Source organism: Elgaria multicarinata, chromosome 4 (assembly GCF_023053635.1).
Source record: "Elgaria multicarinata webbii isolate HBS135686 ecotype San Diego chromosome 4, rElgMul1.1.pri, whole genome shotgun sequence".
NCBI classification, from domain to species: domain Eukaryota; kingdom Metazoa; phylum Chordata; class Lepidosauria; order Squamata; family Anguidae; genus Elgaria; species Elgaria multicarinata.
In genome coordinates this window covers 45,780,260-45,800,914 of record NC_086174.1, presented here as the reverse complement: position 1 = coordinate 45,800,914, position 20,655 = coordinate 45,780,260, and the positions used below count along the sequence as shown (strand labels likewise).

Sequence of the window (20,655 nt, the reverse complement as noted above, 5' to 3'; positions counted from 1 at the left end):
GCAGGATCTCAATTTTCTAAACAGGGAGCGTTCTTTGTATTAAAAACACACACATGTGCACGCGCACCCCAATTGCACAGAAAAATTAAAACGGATTTCCCCCTCAGACCTAAAATGTGAAGTGGAAAAGCCACAAACACAACAAGTTTCAGACTTACTTTAGATGTACAAGCAGCAGATCTCGGAGAAATGCTTTCCACCTCTGAACCATCTTGTACTGTTTTCAAAAGGTACACCAGCCGTAGGCATTTTGATGCCCTCCAGGTGACAACTCCCATAATCCCTGACCACTGCCCATGCTGTCTGGAGCTGATGGGAGTTGTAGTCAAAAACATCTGGACAGCACCATGTACCTATCACCCATGTACACTCACAGTAAAGAGAATGTATAATTCATGTACCTGATTCTGGCAATACTGATCGCCATCAAACCGTTTCCATTGACTATGTACTGCCATCTAGTGGCTAACTATACATTAAATAATACATTCCTCAATATAGGAAATAAGTCCTAGAGCAGTGTTGGGGAACATATGGTTCTCCAGAGGTTTGTGGAAAGTAATCCTCATCAGCTCTAGCCAGTACAGCCAGTTGTGATGGATGATAGGAGTTGCAGTCCAACAACATCTAGAGGGCCACACATTCCCCATCCTTATCCTATAAAATTAAAAAATATTTTGTAGAGGGGCAGTGCTAAGAGGAGGATATTTTTCTTTACTTTACCCTCACTCTCCAACCACCCCTACTCACAAAGCTTTTCATCCTGGTCCAACTAAGAATGCACATGCACATCTCAATATGGTTGGGTAAGAACATCTGCAAACACATTCCATGCAGAGCTATGCAATGCAGCATGGTGCAATGCAGTGACAGCCAGTGTGGTGTAGTGGTTAGAGTGTTGGACTGGGAATCAGGAGATCCTGGGTCTTGGGCATGGAAGCAGATGGGTGACTTTGGACTAGTCACTGACTCTCAACCCAACCTCACAGGGTGGTTGTGAGGATAAAATGGAGAGGAGGAGGATTAGGTACACCGCCTTGGGTTCTTTGGAGGAAAAAAGTGGGATATAAATGCAACAGATAAATCAAATAAAAATAAATGCAGAGGGTGTGCCTACATCCAATTCCCATCTGATTTTCACCCACAATTCCCAAGGCAGCAAGTAGTACTCACACAGATCTCTTCAGCTGGATTGAGTGGCTTGGCTCTATGGAGGTAGTTCTGGGGACAGACCTGCCTGAGCCACAAAATGTCCACAATAGCCGAGGGCATGCAATGGGTCTTCCAGAGCTCAGCTTCATGGAGCTGGCTGAAGAGACAGCCTCCGCTGCCGCCACTGCCACTGCCCTGCTTGAGATGGGAAATGCATGGCACAAGCAAAAAGTTTGGAGGGGGGCAAGGAATTGGGCTCAGAGCAGTGAAGGCTGGTGGTTCCGATGTCAATGGGGTGGTGAAAATCTGCTCTGCGTTTTGGCCAGAACCAGCTAGGACTTTAGAGGAGCTATCCAAGGTGCTGATCTCATTTTGGGAATAGGGTTCAAAACTTTGGATAGCCCCTTTAGAGTTCTGACTGGTTCTGGCCAAAACCCACAACGGATTCACTGCCCCACTGACATAGGAGCCACCAGCCTCCACTGGCTCTTTTCTTAAAACGTCAAGTGGGCTGCTCCCTTCACAGTCTGAAAGGATCCCACTGGGCTGAGAGGATGCACAGCCTCTGATCCCAAACCCCTTTAAGGGGTAGACTGGAGGGAAATAAGCAATTTCCTTTATCCTAACTCCCTGCAGCAGGTAAGAAAAAGCTTGTGACTGCCTGCTGCCTGCCAAAGTTCAGAGATTCTGGGGTAGGTGCCCTAGCACATGGGGAACAGAACAATTGTGTACACAGAAAGTTTTCAGGGAGTGAGTTCGGAAAGAAGGAAGGCAGCTCCTTGCAAGTGTGAATGTCTGTGTAGCAGCAGAGAATATGTTTTTGTTTTGTTTTTAAATCTCCAAAGACAAAGCAAATGGCCACTAGTAGTGCACCCCATTTATAATTTTTTAATAGATTTTTTACAAAATTAAGTTAAAATTAATATTTTATAAACTGGATGTGCTACTACTGGTCATTGGTTTTGTCCCTGGAGTGCTGTATCAGGAACATCACATTGCCTGCTTATATTTTGAAATCTGCTAGACCACAGCATAGAGTTGATCATTATAAGGCCCAACTCTACTAATCTGGTCCTGATGGTAGCAGGTCTCTAAATATGCTGCAGTATTTCATTCGCACGATGCTTTCAAATCCCAATCAAGCACTTTCGAAACTTTCCTGTCCATTTTGGAATGAGCGCCGTTTTGATGTGATAAGAGTAAGTAATAATTCAAGGCCTGCAGAACGACAGACGTACGGTGAGGGAGCCCTGCCACCTTGTGACTGAACTGGAGACTAGTAAGAGCACAGAGACAAGTGTTACTGAGTCATGCGTTTAGCTATATGTGGACGTGCCTATTTTTCAGTGCGAGACGTGCTGCTCAGTTCCCCTTTTCGGCCCAGTGCACACACTGTGGAAGTAGAAATTAGCAACCAGATGCACACACATTGTGGCCTGAGAACACTTGGTGTGCAACTATTTTTACACTGCAGAATGCAGGAGAGGCAACTCAGACTCAAACTACATTTGATGGCAACATGACACTTTCAGACTTATATAAGGGAGGGGAGGGCCCCCTGTTTTTTTCAGGAAAAGGGCTGCACAGATGGGGTGCTAAATGTTCCCCCTTGCAGCTTGCTTCCTCACAGGCTCTCCCCAATGCCACTTTTCCCCAATTTTGACCTTTAAAGTCCTAAACAGTTGGAACCTAGTTACTTGAGGGACTGCCTTCACCCATGTCAGCCTGCCCACACTTTAAGATCAGAAAGAGAAGCCCTTCTTGTTTGCCCACCTGTCAGGGCAATTAGGTGGGTGTCCACATGGGAGAGGGCCTTCTCTGTGGTGGCCCCAAACCTCTGGAACAAACTCCCATCAGAGGTCCGCCATGCACCATCCTTGCAGGTTTTCAAGAAGGTCTTAAAAACATTTTATTTTACCATGGCCTTCCCGTGATAAGTATTATTATTGCTGTTATTGGTATTATTGCTGCTATTGTTGATCCTGCTAGTTTTATTGTTTTAATTGCTGATTTATTGCTTTTAATATTTAATTGCTTTTAATATTTTATGTATTTAATTGTTGTAAGTTGCCTTGTGAGGGCTTCTGCCCTGAAAGGCGGCCAAGAAATGTTTTAAATAAAATAAAATAAATAATACATAAATTTGGCTCCAATACTAAAAGTTAGCCTGAATGGTAGCGGAAGAAAAGCACCCAGGCAGTAGAGGCTTGTGGCTCTGATGTCAGTGGGGTGGTAAAATTGCTCTGGGTTTCAGTCAGAACTCTGAAGGAGCTATAGCTCTTTAGAGTTCTGACTGGTTCTGACTGAAACCTGGAGCGGATTCACAGCTCCACTGACATCGGCGCCCCCAGCCCCCATTGCACCCAAGGGCGAGCTACAGACACCAGGCCTCGTCTGGCTCTCGTCACGCATACATCCCTTTTGCCCTTCAGGTACTCCCCCAGAGCCCAACTTTATACAGACACAGATTGATACCTTCTCCGTGAGCCCTTGCCAAAGGAAGTGAGGAGGAGGGCCTTCTCTGCTGTGGCACCACGGCTGTGGAATGAGCATCCTAGAGAGGTTCTTGCCTTCTCCTCGTCGATTTAGACTTATGCTGTTTCTAGAAGTTGTCAAGTACAAGTATTCAAATCCTACTGAACTGTATGGTTTGTCAGTCCCTGATATAAAATGTGAACAGTGATTCTGAACTTATTACTTTTATTCCTGCAGAATAGAAATCTTCACCACAATTTTGGGCATAGAGTCCAACATTTCTCTTCAGGAAGGTAACGATTACCATTCCTTCCTTAAGGCGTGCTTACCATTTTTATAAAGGGTAAAGCCCATGGGAATCCTAGTGGAAATTAATGTTTACCAACGTCCATTTATTTGTCTGTATTTCAGCAAACAGTCTACCACGGGGGTTAGAAGCAGCCAACATGCCAAGTTTATATGTTTATGTTATGGTGAATGCTTAACTTTTGAAAATTGAAAACGTGTATTACTGACGGAGTTGGAAACAGTGCATACAATTGGGAGTCATCGTTTATGTTTATGTAATGGTGAATGCTTAACTTTTGAAAATTGAAAACGTGTATTACTGATGAAGCTGGAAATAGTGCATACAATCCGGAGTCATAGTTTCATATTACATTTATACGTTTTCCCTTGTTTGTATTCTTTCATGTTTATGACATGTTTTTGTCCTTGTTAATCACCAGTAACTTTGCTGTTTATTAAATGTTTGCTAAACGTCCATTGACATTCATTATATGACTGCTGGCTAAGATAAATTGTGTTAAGGCTTTTGGTATATATACACAACACATTGGGCTCCCTATATTTTGTGCGCTCAACTTCAGGAGTGTTGGTGGATTTTTTCCCTTTCTTTTCAGCCCTTGAGAGGTTCACCTGGCACCTACATTATACTCTTTTAGACACCAGGTGAAGACCTTTTTATTTTCTCAGTATTTTAACAGTTTATGAACTCAATTTTTAACTTTGCTGTTTTAAATGTGTATTTTAAATCTGCATTAATTTCTGCATTGCTGCTCAGTTTTATCCTGGTTGTGCTTTTATATTGCATTTTATACTATGCTTTTATACTATTGTTTGTTTAAAATTTTGAACGGTTTTCTTGGTTTTAATTTTTGTAAACTGCCCAGAGAGCTTCGGCTATTGGGTGGTATAGAAATGCAATAAATAAATAAATACCAATGAGCCTGCTGCTGTTGTGCATTGCTTGACACACACAAAACCACACCACATTAGTACTCACATGCTCAGATTCAAATTGTGAGACAGACCCCAGGCAGCACATGAAAGGGCAACCGCAGAGTCATGCAAGAACATTGACTCCCCACCCCTAAAGCCCACAGAAAGTTTTTTATAGGCTGCCGGAGCATTTCTGATGTCAGAAATCAGTGAACCGATCAACAACAATGTTTGGTTTGTGTGGTATATGCGTAAATGTACATCTAAAAAGAGAATAATAATATAATATCAAAGAGGTCTAAGTAGGATGATGCAAAGAAGGGAATGTATTACCACCCCTAGGCAATCCCTTCAGTGAATCACTGGTCCTCTGTAGCCCACATTAAGGCTATTGATGCACTATCTCAAAAAGAAAGGGGGGAAGGGAAATATCAGAGAGAGCTGCAACTCTTTAGTTATAAATAGAGACAGTTGGTTTCTTTATTTATGAAATTTGCATTCCAGCCTATGGCTCCCAAAGGAGCTCTCAAGGCAGCTAACTATATCTAAAGACCATCCATAAAACATCTAATAAAATACATTCAATAAAGCCGTAAAAATCACGAACTATAAAAACAGAAAGACAAAGTAGTCTCAAAAAATCCTATGTGCAAAGCAGGAAAACTAATTAAAATCCCCGAATTATTTCCATGAATCCTCGAAAAGCACAGCTGAGACAATCATCATGCCCCTGGTGTTGGCTAGTCTCACATCAGACAGCACTGGTGGACATCCATTGGTAAACCAGTGACTGAACACGCAGATGAGAGTTAGAACACAAAATCTGAACCAACATCAGCAAGCAATAATCAATATTACTTAATGCAGGTTTAGGCCATAATTTTCATCTGTCTTTGCTATCGGCTCCTCAAAAACCTTCAAAATTAGCATATATAATTTAAATGGGGGGGGGGGGGGGAAACCAGAAAGAAACATCACCCACTGCCCCTTTCTTCCCAAATCATGTTGGGATAATGGGGTAGTTGGGAGATAAGTTACCTCCGCAAACCCAATAGTAAAGGATATTTGTCAAGAGGCTCAGTGCACCCTGGTTTCAGCAGATGGAAGGAGGAACACTCAGCATTCTTTCAGTTTCTCTTCCTCCTTCAGATTTCATGTCAACCCCTAGACACCTGTCCCACATATGGACAAATCAGGCATTATGGTGTGGCTTTGTCCCATGATCTGGGATCTACTGTCTCTGTGTGGATCCTCTTCAGAATGCTTGGAGCTTATGGGTTTAGGTGGGTAGCATAACAGACTGGACCTTTTCATACATGGCGCCTCATCTCTGGAGCTCCCTGCCTTTGCCCAACCATCAGCCTCCTTCTTGGCTTTTAATGGGATTTGACGTGTGCTACTTAATTGAGTTTTATGACTGTGTTGTTATTTTGTACTTATCGTGTTATGTTACTGTTAGCTGCCTTGGGAATCCCCAGGGTGGAGAGGTGAAATGCAAATGTTTCATATAAATCTTATCAGTCATATGCTACAGGGGGAAAAAATCCTCCAAGAAAACATGTGAAGGTTAAATAAACTTTCTATGCAATAACTGTTCCTAGTAACTTCTGAAGTTTGAAACGTGATCTGACCCACCTTTTGACTTTCGGCAGTTATGTTTCTTGCAGTTTAACTCCAGGCAACAATGTCTCAAATGTGGCCAAAGACTCCGGACTTAAGGGACCCCATGAGGATATCATGGACTTCTTGTTATTATAGTGGTCCGAAATGTCCCTTTCACTGGAGAACAGGTAATCACTGAATGGTAAAGCCTACTTTTTTTGCAAAACTAATTGACATGCGATGTTTAGAGCACAGTCCTATCAATTGCGCCCTTGATTATGAGAAGCCCCTGAAGTCGGAAGGTTTTGATTATTCAATGCAGGGCGGGAAGAACTACAGAGGGGATCTTTGCCTCCATGTCCCCCCACCCTTATATTTCGCTAGATGGGCTTTTTAGCCTATCTAGTGATGGCACTTCATAGAAAGCGAGGAGGCTGGCAGAGGCTCAGAGAAGCTCATACCCAGACCTCTCCAATATTCTCCCCTCCTGACCCACTTGGAATACCCCCTTCCCCCACCCTTTCTGAGGTTGAGTTTCTGACCTTGGAGGGCAGCCAGTGCAGTTCTTTCAGTGCCTGCTGTGACCCGGGGGCGGGGAGGTGGCTTCAGATCTCTGACCCCTCCCCATTCCAAGGTTGGAATGCTGTCTCTGGCTTGGGAGAGGGGTGGGGAAACCCCAGGATCCTATGGCCTCTAAGACAATGTCTAGGGGGCATAGGATTACTCCCTAAATGTGTCTATGAATTTAATGTGCAGGTTTTGTTTTTGTTTTTTAAACAATGTAAACAGCATGGCTGATAATTTGCCTACATTTGTAACTTCAGGAGAGATAAGGCTATTAGTGGCTACTAGTCATTACGGCAATATATCACCTCCAGTAGGAGGATGCTGTTGTAGCCATGCCCTACTTGTGGACTTCCCATTGGAGCCACCAGTCGGCCTTTATGGGGCAGAGGGTGCTAGACTGGATGGGCCTTTGGGCTGATCTTGCAGAGCTCTTCTTATGTTCCTAATTATTGGAATCACACCAGATAGGCAGAGGGAATTTAACTCTTTCCTCTCCTGCTGTGGGCCAGAGTAAAATCCCTCTTCTGAAGCTCATAATTGCTTTGGGGGGGGGAAGGGAGAAATCTCCTATTGTCACCTATAAGGGGATTTCTTCCCAATACAAATACTAGCTAATGCTACTTGATTTAAAACAACAACAAACTGAAATCAGATGCAAAGACGCATTTAATGTCATGTCAAGTTTGGCCCTAAGTAGAGACATGACTGCGTTTGCAGACTACCATGCAGATGAACAAACTTTCTGCAAAACAAAGCAGAAGAAGGAAGGAGGATTATTTGCAGGAATCTTCCCATCCATAAGCCAACCTTGTTTCCTCAAGTTGACATTTCCACACCAAGGAAGGAAGCAAAAACTAGGCTTTGTTTCTGGAACTATTTTACAGAAGAACTCCTACCGATAGTCGTTACTGCAGAAACAGAGAAGAAGAAGGAGCCAACGAAGTCCCATCGGCCCAGACTTGTATTTTCCTTAAGGTAAAGTCCACTCTGGTAGGCCTGAATGATGCCCTGCAAAAAGGCAAGAAGAAGGAATGTATGGGTGAGAGTTTCTTCGCTAAAGGCAGTCAAGGCTGTAATTCCTGGGAATAAGTTCCATTGAACTTACTTCCAAGTAAACACAAGTTGGATTGCACAGTAAATCAGCTTAAGTTGCCTGTCTAGCTGGCATGACAGGAATGCAAAACTTTAATACCCCTTTAAAGAACTAGGACAAGTTGTGCCATGGAGTTTGGAAGTGATGAATATATAAATATACTAGTGAATGTACCCAGCTTCATGTGGGTTCATACAGCCCTTAGTCATGCAAAGTCAGGCAGCTTTCACAGTTGTAGACATTGTACCTGCCCCATCTGAGTTAAATCACAGCCACTGTGACTCCTAGGTATAGTCCCTGCCATGGTGCACCCTTATAGCCCCCTGAGAAAGGGGTCTGCTCAGTCCATGTTCCCCCACAGCAGGAGAGACAGGGAAGGCATATAGTTTGGTCCCTCAGACCCCACACAGCCTTCAAACTATATCAACTGCAAAGCATTTATTTAGTTATTACATTTCTATACCAGCCAATAGACGAAGCTCTTGGTATGTGATGTCTGTCACCTAGTGGAACACAGGAACCTACCTTAAACAGAGTCAGACCATTGGTCCATGTCGTCCAGTATTGTCAACACTGATTGGCGGCATCTCTCCAGGGTTTCTAGCAGGAGTTTATCCAACCCTACCTAGAGTTGCTTGGAATTGAGCTTCCAAGCTTCTGCCTGCAAAATATGTGCTCTACCACTGAGCTGTGGTCCTTCCTCAAATGACTGAAGATGGATCAGCAGGCATCAAATGCATGGATACATTCAAATTAATTGAGATTAATTCATGCATTTAGCAACCAAATAATTTCGAGGTGCACATCCGTAGGATCTCCTTAAAACAAATGCTAAGTTTCATGGTCTTAGTGCTAGAGACATCTTTTATTAGTATATAAGAGGTGAGGTAAGACAGAACATCATAGATCGCACCTCACCCATAGATGGGGGCTGTAGGGCAGCATACAAGGAGAAAAGAATACAATAAAATACAGTAAAACATCAATCCATACAAATAAAAATGGGAGGATAAAACAACAACTCTTCATGCAGTTAAACCCATACCACAGAAACCAATTCAAATGCCCAGACAAATAAATAACAACAACATCATTTTAACCTGGTGCCTAAAAGAGCACAACATCGACTCCAGGCAAATAGGCCCAGGAAAGCATTCGAGAGTCAGGGTGCCACCGCAGAAATTGCCTTCACCTTCGTGATTTCATAATGCATTTCTCTTAACCCCTCCCTGCCACCCACACACTGTGAGCACCTTGGAGGAAAGGGAAGGAAAGGAACCTCTCGTGCAAGCACTGAGTCATTACTGACTCTTGGAGGGACGCCAGCTTTCGCTGACGTTTTCTTGGCAGGCCTTATAGCGGGGTGGTTTGCCGTTGCCTTCCCCGGCCATTATTACCTTTCCCCCAGCTAAATGAGTACTCATATACAGGCTCATTTATAGGGCAACTGGAGCTCCACTGCAACCTTGCCATTAAAAGCAAGTTCTGCGCTGACAAGGGCATAAATGGCATAAAGCAAACACAGGGCCAAGCTAGACACTACATAGGAAACGCATCCAACAGTCTCCCCATGGTTTCCCCCCCTTTTTCATGGAAAAAAATCCATAGGAGAGTGCCAGTCTCTGCACTGGGAGGGGGAAATGGGAGGGGATGTGCAGGACCAACCAACAGTGGTTTCGGCTTTAAAGTGGGAATACTGGGGCAGGGCAGGCATTAATTGCCAAAGGCAGAAGAGACCAGAAGAGGAACTGGTATCTATCCAGAGTTGAACAGTTTAATCATCACCAGTTAATGGGATGTTTAAATCAATCTGTTTCTTGGGAGGAACTTAAATGGGTGGGGTGTTTTTTAGAAGAATGTGTACAACAACTTGGAATCTACAGGTTTTGTTATGTCTGTGTTTTGCGGATCATTGGGCATCTTTCTTTCTGTCATCTACTCTTGGATGGAATTGGATTGGGTTTTTTTTAGGGATGTACGAAAATGTCATTCCACATGCACAAGTGTGAATTTGCACAGATCCCCACCAAAAGTGGGGCGGGGGGGAAACAGTCTGTAAGTCTGCTGAATCCATGCCAGTCTGCTGTGGAATCTGCAGGGTGGAGTCATAGAAATCCAAACTCATTTGAGTTCATGGCAGACTTCTCCAGCTTCCCTAGCAATGACTTTGATTTATGGAATGAGGTGATTCCCAGCAGAGCAATGATGAACAGAGAAAAGGTGAAGGAGATTCCTCTGCCATTCCTCTGCTCAAATTGACAGTCCCTTGTAGCTTGTTATCATAAATAAAAATTGGGAGTTACACATGCATCTCATGTAACCCGCTGGGTGTAATACAAAGAAATATGAAGATTAAGACCCTTTTCCCGTCCCACAACAAACCTTTCCAGAGCTGTGGAACCTACTGATACCTTGGAGAGGAATTGCTTCATTTATTGAGTGCCCCAAATGCCCCGGCAATAGCCATGCAAGTAAAAGCAGATTAATTCTGCATTCATGGTAAAACAGTGAAGAACTAGAGCTCTTGATTGCCTCTGGCCAACCCTCTTCCCAACTGAAATACAATGACTGTAAGCATCTTGGTACTCAATTCTAAAACTTGAAAAAAAAACCAACTTCAGTGAACACCTTCAAAAAATGAAGCTCAGGATTCAGGTGAATCACTATTACATACATACATCAATATTAATGGACTAAAGATACACCAGTTTAATGGTCCATGGCACTCTACATCTTAGTGTTTTTCTCCATTTCTATGCCCTGTAGCTTTATCTTCTTCTTTTCAGCCTGATTAATCATTCTACTTCAGAAATAAACTTTGAATTTTGCATAGATATTGATTTCCACACTCCCTTTCCAGGCATCCATATGTCTGACAATATCTTCCATGGTACAAGGTTTGCGCCTTCCTGAACATTAACAATCTGTAGCCAGGGGTACTGAAGGTTCTTCTGCTTGCTTGTCCCCTTGCTTCTGACATTGCAGTACACACAAAGGAAGTATAGTGATATTTCCTGCATGTGATACTTCTTAGCTATGCTAATAAGTTTCCAAGGCCACAACCCTGTGCACACTTAGTTGGGAGAAATTCCCATTGAACTCAGTGAAGGTTCCTTCTGAGAACACAAGCATGGGATTATATTGGAAATCACATTGGAAATCAACATTTCCTTGTAGGAATACCTGCAGCTGAGGGCCAGGTTATGAGGATGGTAGAAGAAATAATGATGGCTGTTTTGAAATTAGTAGACCTTGTCCTTTTCAAGCGAAAGTTCTTATTGCTTTACCTTATTGACAGAGGAAGTGTAAACGTTAATCTTAAAATGACTTTTCAGGTACATAGGTGAAAGATCATAAATCCTACTTTGCTCCTTATCAGAGAGTTTGGCTTCAGAAAAAACTTAGCTCCTACACAGATAACGTGAAAAGAAAACGAACCTGTACAACTATGTAAACAAGGCCCGACAGAAAACATCTTTGCACTTCTAAGTAAATCTAAAGATTATGATTGCAATCCTATGTACACTTCTTAGGATTAATCCCCATTGAAATACACACACTGATTATGCTATAAATTACAACAGCTGTGTTGGCAGCTGCAGCCTGTTTACTCTCACTTGGCTCCTCCTGCTAGTACAAGAAGCTAAAAAAACAAAAATAGTTTGTTTAGTGTCCGAAGCAGAAATCCTGGCTTGTTACTCCCAAACAAGCCAGGATTTGAAAGTCACAAACAAATTCTGTTGTACTGTATTCACCTTAACTGTTACTATTTACAAATGGCTTTGGGAGGTTGTATGGCAAAAATGGCATATAAATGCTTAAAACTAAAATAAAATATGGTATGCTTTTGGGGCTTTGATTTTTACAGTCTCAGATAGACGTTTTAGTGGTGTACTCTTCCTTCTCTTTTGATTCCTCCCAGTTCATACCCACCAGAGTCATAGTTGGTGGTAGCACAAGGACAGCCAGCACCTGACCCAAAAATGGCTTCTGCTTGTAAAGCGCTTAAGGACAGGATACACCCCATCAATGCTTTTTTCCTGTACCAAACTTACCGATTTGCCAACCCTCCTCCCACATGCTACTCAGGGGCAAAACAGCATTAAAGACATAGCTAGCAGCTATGCTTTTTCTTCTTCATTTTTACTCTATTGTAAGCACAGGTCCTGATCCAGATCAGGACCCTAGCATGGGTGTAGGGGGTCTTTAACCCTTTCCTGTGCTATGGGCCCAATCCAGATCAGGATGGTCCTCACCTGCAATTTACACTGCAAAATATTTGGATTGGGGCCCTGCACTTACACTAGAGTAAAAAATTAAATTAAAAAGACATAGCTGCTATCTACATCTTTAAAGTAGTATCTGCTTTTGTCCTCTATGAAGTTGAAGTTGCTATTCAAACCTGTTAGAGAGATCATTTGGATTCCCACTAGGCAATCCAATAGGCAAGTGGAGATATAATTTATTACAGATAAATAGAAATGACCTACTGTATAAGAGAGAGAGAGAGAGAGAGAGACCATGAAATGTAATTTATGAAGCTATGAAGTTAATATTCTTCTGGATAAGCCTACTCCCAATTGTTTTTAAAACTTATGGCAGATAGAAACTAAGCACAAAGAGACTGTGCAGCTCATTAAACATGCCACATAAAGAACATGAGTGAACTAAATTGTTGACATGTCATGGGATCAGGGAGGAAGTTAGTAGAACAAAGGTAACTAGCCCAATAATGAAAGTCAGCCCCAAAATGTGTTATGAGTTGAATGGCTGTAGCTAATTCAGCTCTTTCAGCAACATGTGAGTTGATGTCATGCACATTCTCTCCATGGACAAAGGGTGGACATCCTGTAAGCACTACTGTGGAACCACAGCACTGTCCCCTTAAAATCTTGATACAGGCATGAGGCTTGGAAGAAGTAATACATCCAGGAGCTTTTCAGTTCTTCTCCCCACCCCCCGCCCCAAGCCTTGCACCAATGTTAAAAGTTCCATTCCTTTTATACGTCCACCACTCCCCAAAAAGGTTGAAATGCCTCTTCTAAGGCTTTAGTTACTGGTAGTAAGAGTTTAAGCTAAAATAGGGTGACCATATGAAAAGGAGGACAGGGCTCCTGTATTTTTAACAGTTGCACAGGAAAGGCATTTCAGCGGGTGTCATTTGTATGCATGCAACACCTGGTGCATGTTCAGACAGAAAAGAGCCCCACAACTTCCAGCATTTCCCAGCCAGCAGGATTGTGTCCTTAAAATAGCAGCAGAGGATATGTGAGAGGCCTCTTAAGATCAAGTTAGGGCACAGTCCTATGCATTTTTTTAGATAGAAAACATCCTACAACTGCCAGCATGCCCTAGTCAGCATGACTAACTAGGGGATGATGGGAATTGTAGGCTTTTTCTGCCTAAAATGCATGGGATTGCATGCTTATGCTACCACCAAACAGGGTAGATAGATCATTGGTTTAATTTTCATAGAAGAAGCAGTAGAGGCCACAACATGCCATGGAAGTGGCATGCCACTATCCCATGGCAGGAAAGGTTGAAGGAATTTACTCCCAACAAAATCAACGGCAGGGAATTGTGTTCAAAGTTTATATTTACAGGAAAAAAAAATCATCTCTACACTTTTTATGAAGTCTCTAGTTTGAATTCTTAGAATTTTTGGTAGAAGAATTGGAGAAGACTTCTGTTGATGCCCCTGGGAGCCAGCTGATAGAAGAATTCACCAGTCTGTAGGGTTTATACCATTCAACTTTCACTTCTGCATGTGACATGCTAGCCTCCAAAAAATGTACCCAGGATGAGTAATTTCCTGCCTGTACTATTTTAAAGTTCTGCGTCTTGTCCATGTTGGAGATAAGCCAGATAAACAGATAAAAATGGGCATGCCAGCCTTCATTTCATAGAGCTAATCTCTATGAAGAGATACAGTATCTCCGCTTAGGGTCTAGCAATCTCTATGGGTATTTTAATGCAGTAAATGCACAGCAGTCAACTCATTTGTTGTGATTAAACCATTTATTTTCTGTTGGTAAGGGGAAAATTTAATGGCGCTTGGTATGTCGTAATTGAATTCGCCCTTTCCCAAACAATGTAGCCATGCAATTGTCACATGAGGCATAGATGTGCAAGTATTGTGGACACCTGCTGTAAGTTGCCTAGATCCTTTGAACGTTGATGAGTGGTCAGTATTCTACAACCTACTGCTTTGTAGGCCAAGTGTTCCTCTCCTGTATTGTTCAAGCTCCAAAGGATTTACCTGGCTTTTGAAAAGTAATGAAGACCAGCAAGGCTAAGCCCGCTTCCCTGGAGCAGGGATCTACCACTTTGTGAACTCTTGCTTTTAAAATTATAGTTTTAAACCTCTGAAGGATGTATATGACAACTTCATCAGTCCCCTCTCTAATACGAGAGTGTCCACCTTTTTTATGGTGCAACCATTCCTTTATAACCATTCCTCTCCACCTACCTTCAATTGATTACATGTGAATCAGAAACCGCAGTGATGTTGAATCAGGATTTGGAGAACTATTTAACAATATATGATTTGGATACAAAACTGCAGATTGTCCATATAAGCATGAGCAGAAGGGACACATAGAAAAGCAAATTGTAAATAAATTGTTTATATGAGACTTCTGGAGTTTTAAAAAATCCCCAGTAAGGTGCCCTCCCTTCTAGTTAGGTTATTTAGGGTTTTTTAAAAGAGAGAGGGGGGTAAATATTCCCACTCAGTGAGTGAAACCGTTCCTTGTGCATTATTATTGGAAGCTTGTCATTTAAGTTCTCAGAAGCTCCCTGGTGGAGAAGAGACCATAAAATAGTAAGTAGAGTGGGAAGAAGACACCAGATCTAACACTAAAAATCCCTGCCCCACAAGCAAGGTTTTCCTAAAGACTAACACACAAAGCCCAAACCACACTCTGCCAGAGGCAAGAGTAGAAGCCAACAGGGCAGAGCAAAGCGCCTGCATATTGCACAAGCTTCAGATTACTCCAAAAAGTGAGCCAAGTTTGTAATTTCTTTGATCAAAAAAAAGCAGCAGCAAAACTGCAGTAGAAAACGAACTTGCAATTCTCTGAGCTCTTTTTATTATTATTATTATTGATCTACTTTCTATAACCCTTACCCTTCCTCATCGACTCACTGTGCTGTTTGCTATTTTCACGTACCAAATCGTATCTAAGCCCCCACTTATACTGGAAGTGCTGCGCTTTTGTGTTTATCCTGCAAAGCAAGTGGAACACATTAGGTGGTGCATCAATGATAAAAAAAGGATCATCAAGTTCAGGAGGACGGATGTGAACTACAAAAACATGGCTACGCTTCTATATTCCACTTCATTTCGGCTACTTAACTCAAAGGCCTCTGAAACTGAAGCAATTGCCCAAAAAGAGATATGAGCTATTCATTTAATCTGCCAGGAGCTGTCAGAAACCAGCAAAAGTCATATCCCAGTAAATATTTTAAGGTTTCCCATGGATACATCAGAAAAGTTCCCAACTAAATATGGGAACAATATGTACATAGTTCAGCACTGAGAATATTTTTAAAATTTCTTTGTCACTCACTGATAAGAACATAAGAAGAGCCATGCTGGGTCAAATGAAGGGTCCATCTAGTTCAGCATACAGTGGCCATCCAGCTGCCCACGGAAAACCCACAAGCAGGACATGAGCGCAATAGCACCCTCCTGCCCACTTTCTCTAACCATGCATAATTTTGTACACCTCTGTCTATCACATCTCCCCTTACCCGTCTTTTTCAAAGCTAAACAACCCCACAGTTGCTGTAACCTTTCCTCATAGGGGGCTTGCTCCAGATCCTTGATCATTTTAATTACCCTTTTCTGCACTTTTTCCAAGTCTGTAATGGCCTTTTTTTTAGTTGTGGCAGCCAGAGCTTTACACAGTATTCCAAGTGTGCCCATACTATAAGTTTGTGTAAGGCAGTATGACCTTGGCAGTTTTATTTTTGATTCCTTTGCTAATTATGCCTAATATGTTATCTACCTTCCCCCTCCCCTTCCACAGCAGCAGCACACTGGGTGAACATTTTCATCAGGATGTCTACAATCCCAAGATCTCTTTCTTGGTCAGTCACTGCTAACACAGTGATCCTATCATAATCCTATTCATAATAGCAGCTAACATTCATGTATCACATCAAAGTCCTTCAAATAAGTTTCTTGGTAGCTCTTACAACAATCCTGCAGGACAGCATCTCCATATTGTAGAAGGGGAACTGAAGGCAGGGCCAACCCAGAGGTTCAGGCACTCTGACCAAGACAGCAAAATACGAGGTAACATTAAAGGGAAGCAAACAGTTAATTAATTTGTTCAGGATTGGATTTTTACTACCTTCTATTGCGTGCACCAAATATTGTCGAAAGCTGAGATGTAGTGACGCCCGCAGTTACTATGGCTTCGGCAACATTTGTACTGAAAACTTTTAGCCACTGCTCTACTTCAGTTCATATGAAAAAAGAAGAGCCATGCTGGATCAGACCCAAGGCAGCATATCTATTCCAAAATTCTGTTCTCACAGTGGCCAACTAGATGCCTATAAGAAGCTCACAACCTCGGGCAACTGGTAGTGAGAGGCATACCGCCACTGTAGCCATGGATAGCTTTATCCCCTATGCATTTGTCAAATTTTGTATGAATTTGGTTTCTTTCAAAAATATACTTTCAAAAATATGTTTTTATTCTTTTATTCAATTTGTCCACTGCTCCGAAATTCTTGAATGGGGAGTAGTATATAAATATTGTAAATAAACAAATAATCCCCTTTTAAAGCCACCCAAACGAACACAGATTCAGTATCTCAATGACAGCTGTATTAAGTCAAATTTTTAATTTGCCTGGGGATCCTGCCCCACCTTCCAATTTTTCTTGACAGCAAGAGCCGGGGTGAATCATCCAGGATACAGTGGCTTGGCATTTCCATCACTCCCTGCATTAAGAACATAAGAACATAAGAAGAGCCCTGCTGGATCAGACCAAGGGTCCATCTAGTGCAGCACTCTGCTCACACAGTGGAGAACCAGCTGTTAACCTCAGGGACTCACAAACAGGACACGGCGCAACAGCACCCTCCCACACATGTTCTCTGGCAACTGGTGTAATAGGCTTACTGCCTAAATATCACAACGTGGCTTTTGAATTTAAAAGCAGGAGTGCATTCTCAGGATCTCTCTCAACAGCTAAGACACAAATAGTCGGTGTCAAAACATTCTAATCTCTGAGGATGTACATGTCAGACCAAGGTCTAGCTTGCCGCCCATTCACTTCAAGAATCCCAATAACCAGCAGGTGCTAAGGAGTCCTGCAGAAATTGTACCCTAAATTGGACAGTGTACCTTCCGGCCAGCATTAGTCTACACCCTGCAGTTACTTAGGGTGACCGTATGAAAAGGAGGACAGGGTTCCTGTATCTTTAACAGTTACATAGAAAAGGGAATTTCAGCAGGTGTCATTTGTATGAATGCAGCACCAGATGAAATTCCCTCTTCATCATAACAGTTAAAATGCAGGAGCTATATCAGATTTATATCAGTGACCAGATTTAAAAGAGGGTGGGGCACCTGCAACTTTAACTGTTGTGATGAAGAGGAAATTTCACCAGGTTCCCCATATATACAAATGACACCTGCTGAAATTCCCTTTTCAATACAACTGTTAAAGATACAGGAGCCCTGTCCCCCTTTTCATATGGTCACCCTAAGTTATTCCCTATTAAGTTTCAGGTATAATGTGGGTTTCTCCCAGTCTTGCTTTGCTAATGGCAGTTTCCCTGCCTTCCTCAGAAAACTCCCTATTTATTGCAAAACACTTTCTGTAGGAACTATGAATGTAATGGGTCTACTGTCCAAAGTGACCAAGCACAAAATTAGGGTGACTATATGGAAAGGAGGACAGGGCTCCCATATCTTTAACAGTTGTAGAGAAAAGGGAATTTCAGCAGGTGTCATTTGTATGCATGCAGCACCTGGTGAAATTCCCTCTTCATCACAACAGTTAAAGCTGCAGGAGACCTGCCCAGTGTGACCAGATACAAAAGAGAGCAGGGCTCCTGCAGCTTTAACTGTTGTGATGAAGAGATAATTTCACCAGGTGCTGCACGCATACAAACGACACCTGCTGAAATTCCCTTTTCTAGGCAACGCTTAAAGATACAGGAGCCCTGTCCTCCTTTCCATATGGCCACCATAATCCACATCTGGCTGCCGCCTCGCCTTAAAATCAGCCCTCCCCATCCTGGCGCAATCCAGAAGCTTTGGACTGCCACTCACCGTGCTAGCGGGGTCTGATGGGGTTGTAGTTCACACGGGGAGGGCAGCCGGTTGGGGAACGTTTCCCTAGAGGGCAGAGGCGGCGGAAGGGTGCCGGGGTGGGCTTTCTCGCGTCCCCGCAGTTCCCACTTTGGACTCGCCTCTCTTCCCTCTCGTGATCCCGCCGTCCAGCCGTCCCCGCGCCCCACCCTGGACCCCCCAAGCAGCCCCTCCCTCGTCCTTCCCCGGCTGGGCTCGTACCTCCGCGAGGCGCTCGAGGTCTTCCCGCTCGAGGCACGTGTAGTTCTCCAGCAGCTCCCACTTCTCCTGCAGCAGCAGGTGCGCCGTGCCGCGCTCCACGGGCGACTCCAGCGCCCAGAAGGCGGTGCTGCCCAGCAGCAGGTAGCCCACGTAGGCGAGCAGCAGCAGCGGCGTGGAGGGAATCCGCCAGCGCCTGGCCCGGGAGGCATCCCCCGGGGGCGCCTTGCCGTTGCTCTCGCCGCCGCACATCTCCTGCCTTGCGGTGCGTCTGGCCGGCGGGCCAGTAGGAAGCGGCGCTGAACTGCTTGGGAAGGCCGGGAAAGCGCGGCGGCGGCAGCGGCCGTTACAGGGCTGGCTCTGGCTCCGTCTCCGGGGCGAGGGTGTTGCCTCCTTCCAGAGGACACCGGCGGCTCCCCCACCCCCTTATCCTTCTTCCGCCGCGCTCATTGGGCGGAGTTAAGGGGAGACATCACCTTGCGCTTTTCTAAACCGGGCGAGCAGTTCAACTAATAAATGCCTCCGTCAGAACCTTAGGAGGGCTGGGGGCGCCCAGGGGACAATTGTCCCAGGCCTTACTTGTGGAGGGAGCCGCGTCTGCCTCGGCATTGCTGCCGACGCTTCTCTTCCTGCATCCCATTGACTTGTGCTCCATAAGGGGCGGGGGCGGGAATCGAACTTGTGTCCTTTTGTCGGGACAGCAGAAGCAAGAAGGTGGCAGCTGCAGACGGTGCCAATAGCAGCAACCGGCTCAGCTAGTGAGACATACGCGATGGGGTCGTCCGTGCGATCTCTACAAGCACCAGTGTGCTCACAGAGACCTACATGATTGCCCTCCATTTGAAGGGCCCTCTAGTGATCATTCTGCCCTGGGCCTCTCAGGGTCCCTAAAAGCGCCACTTTCCATGGTTCTTTCCATGGTTTTGAGCGGGCCACTTTGGCTTTAATGTTTTGAGTTTGGGTTTGCTAAGGTTTTAGCCCCACAAGAGCCTCTGCAGTAAAAGTCAAGGGAAGGGGGAGGGGTGCTTCAGAGCTAACTGGAGACTCCCATTTCCCTTACCCCTGAGTAACCACCTGATTTCGAGCATGCAACTCGGGCTTTCATTTTTCAGCCAAGGTTTCTTAGGGGGGTGCCGCAGTCATAAGAACATAAGAAGAGCCCTGCTGGATCAGACCGAGGGTCCATCTAGTCCAGCACTCTGTTCACACAGTGGCCACTGGCCAGCCAGCCGTCGGCCAGGGACCATCAAAGCAGCCCCACAAGAAAAGCAGTGAGCAACTTGTGGCACTCCAGATTTTTGGCAGCTTGTGACCCTCCCTATCAGCCTTAGCCAGCAGAGCCAGTAATGGATGTTGTAGGCCAAAAAACCTTGAGGAGGGGGCACAAGTTGGTAAAGTGTGTGGTGAAAAGAGGCAGCTTCATCCTTTAAATCGCAGGTGGGCAACTTGAGACCTTCCATATGTTTTGGTGTACAGTTCCTAGTCACTATTGCCATGCGGGCTAGGGGTGATAGGAGTTTTGCACAAAAAGGTGTCATATAGTTAATGCTTCTTTTGTTCATATGTTCTGGAAATGCCCAATATGCCCACCAGTTTTAAAATCTCTTCACTGGCTGCCAATTAGTTTCCAGGCGAAGTATAAAGTTTTAGTTATTACCTTTAAAGTCCAACAGGTTTTGGGTCCAGGTTACCTGCAGAATCGCCTTCCCCTGTACAATCTGCCCCACACACTCAGGTCCTCTGGGAAGAATTTACTCCAGTCAACAAAAACAAGGCTGACAACTGTTTCCCAGAGGACCTTCTCTTTTGCCACTCCCAGACTGTGGAATGGACTGCCAGGAGAGATCCGCCAGCTTAATAGTCATTCTGAATTTAAAAAAGCTATAAAGATGGATCTTTTCCAGCAGGCCTACCCAGTCAAATTTTAAGATGACTTAAAATATTTTAATATTTTAATAATGTATTCGTTTTATGTTTTTAATCAGTTTTATGTATTTTATATTTTTGTATTCAG

The 20,655-nt window shown here is 43.9% G+C and overlaps 1 protein-coding gene across 1 annotated transcript in view; it reads right to left on the bottom strand.

Annotated features, from left to right (window-relative positions):
* The window catches only part of KCNK17 (potassium two pore domain channel subfamily K member 17), a 33,355-nt gene extending 14,462 nt beyond the window's left edge, over positions 1-18,893 (bottom strand). The window contains exons 1-2 of the mRNA XM_063125400.1: positions 18,645-18,893; positions 7,914-8,025 (exon numbers count right to left, since the gene is read on the bottom strand). Of these exons, the coding sequence (XP_062981470.1) occupies positions 7,914-8,025; positions 18,645-18,893 (361 nt within the window). The remainder of the gene's footprint in view (positions 1-7,913; positions 8,026-18,644) is intronic.
* Between the last annotated feature and the right edge of the window lie 1,762 nt (positions 18,894-20,655).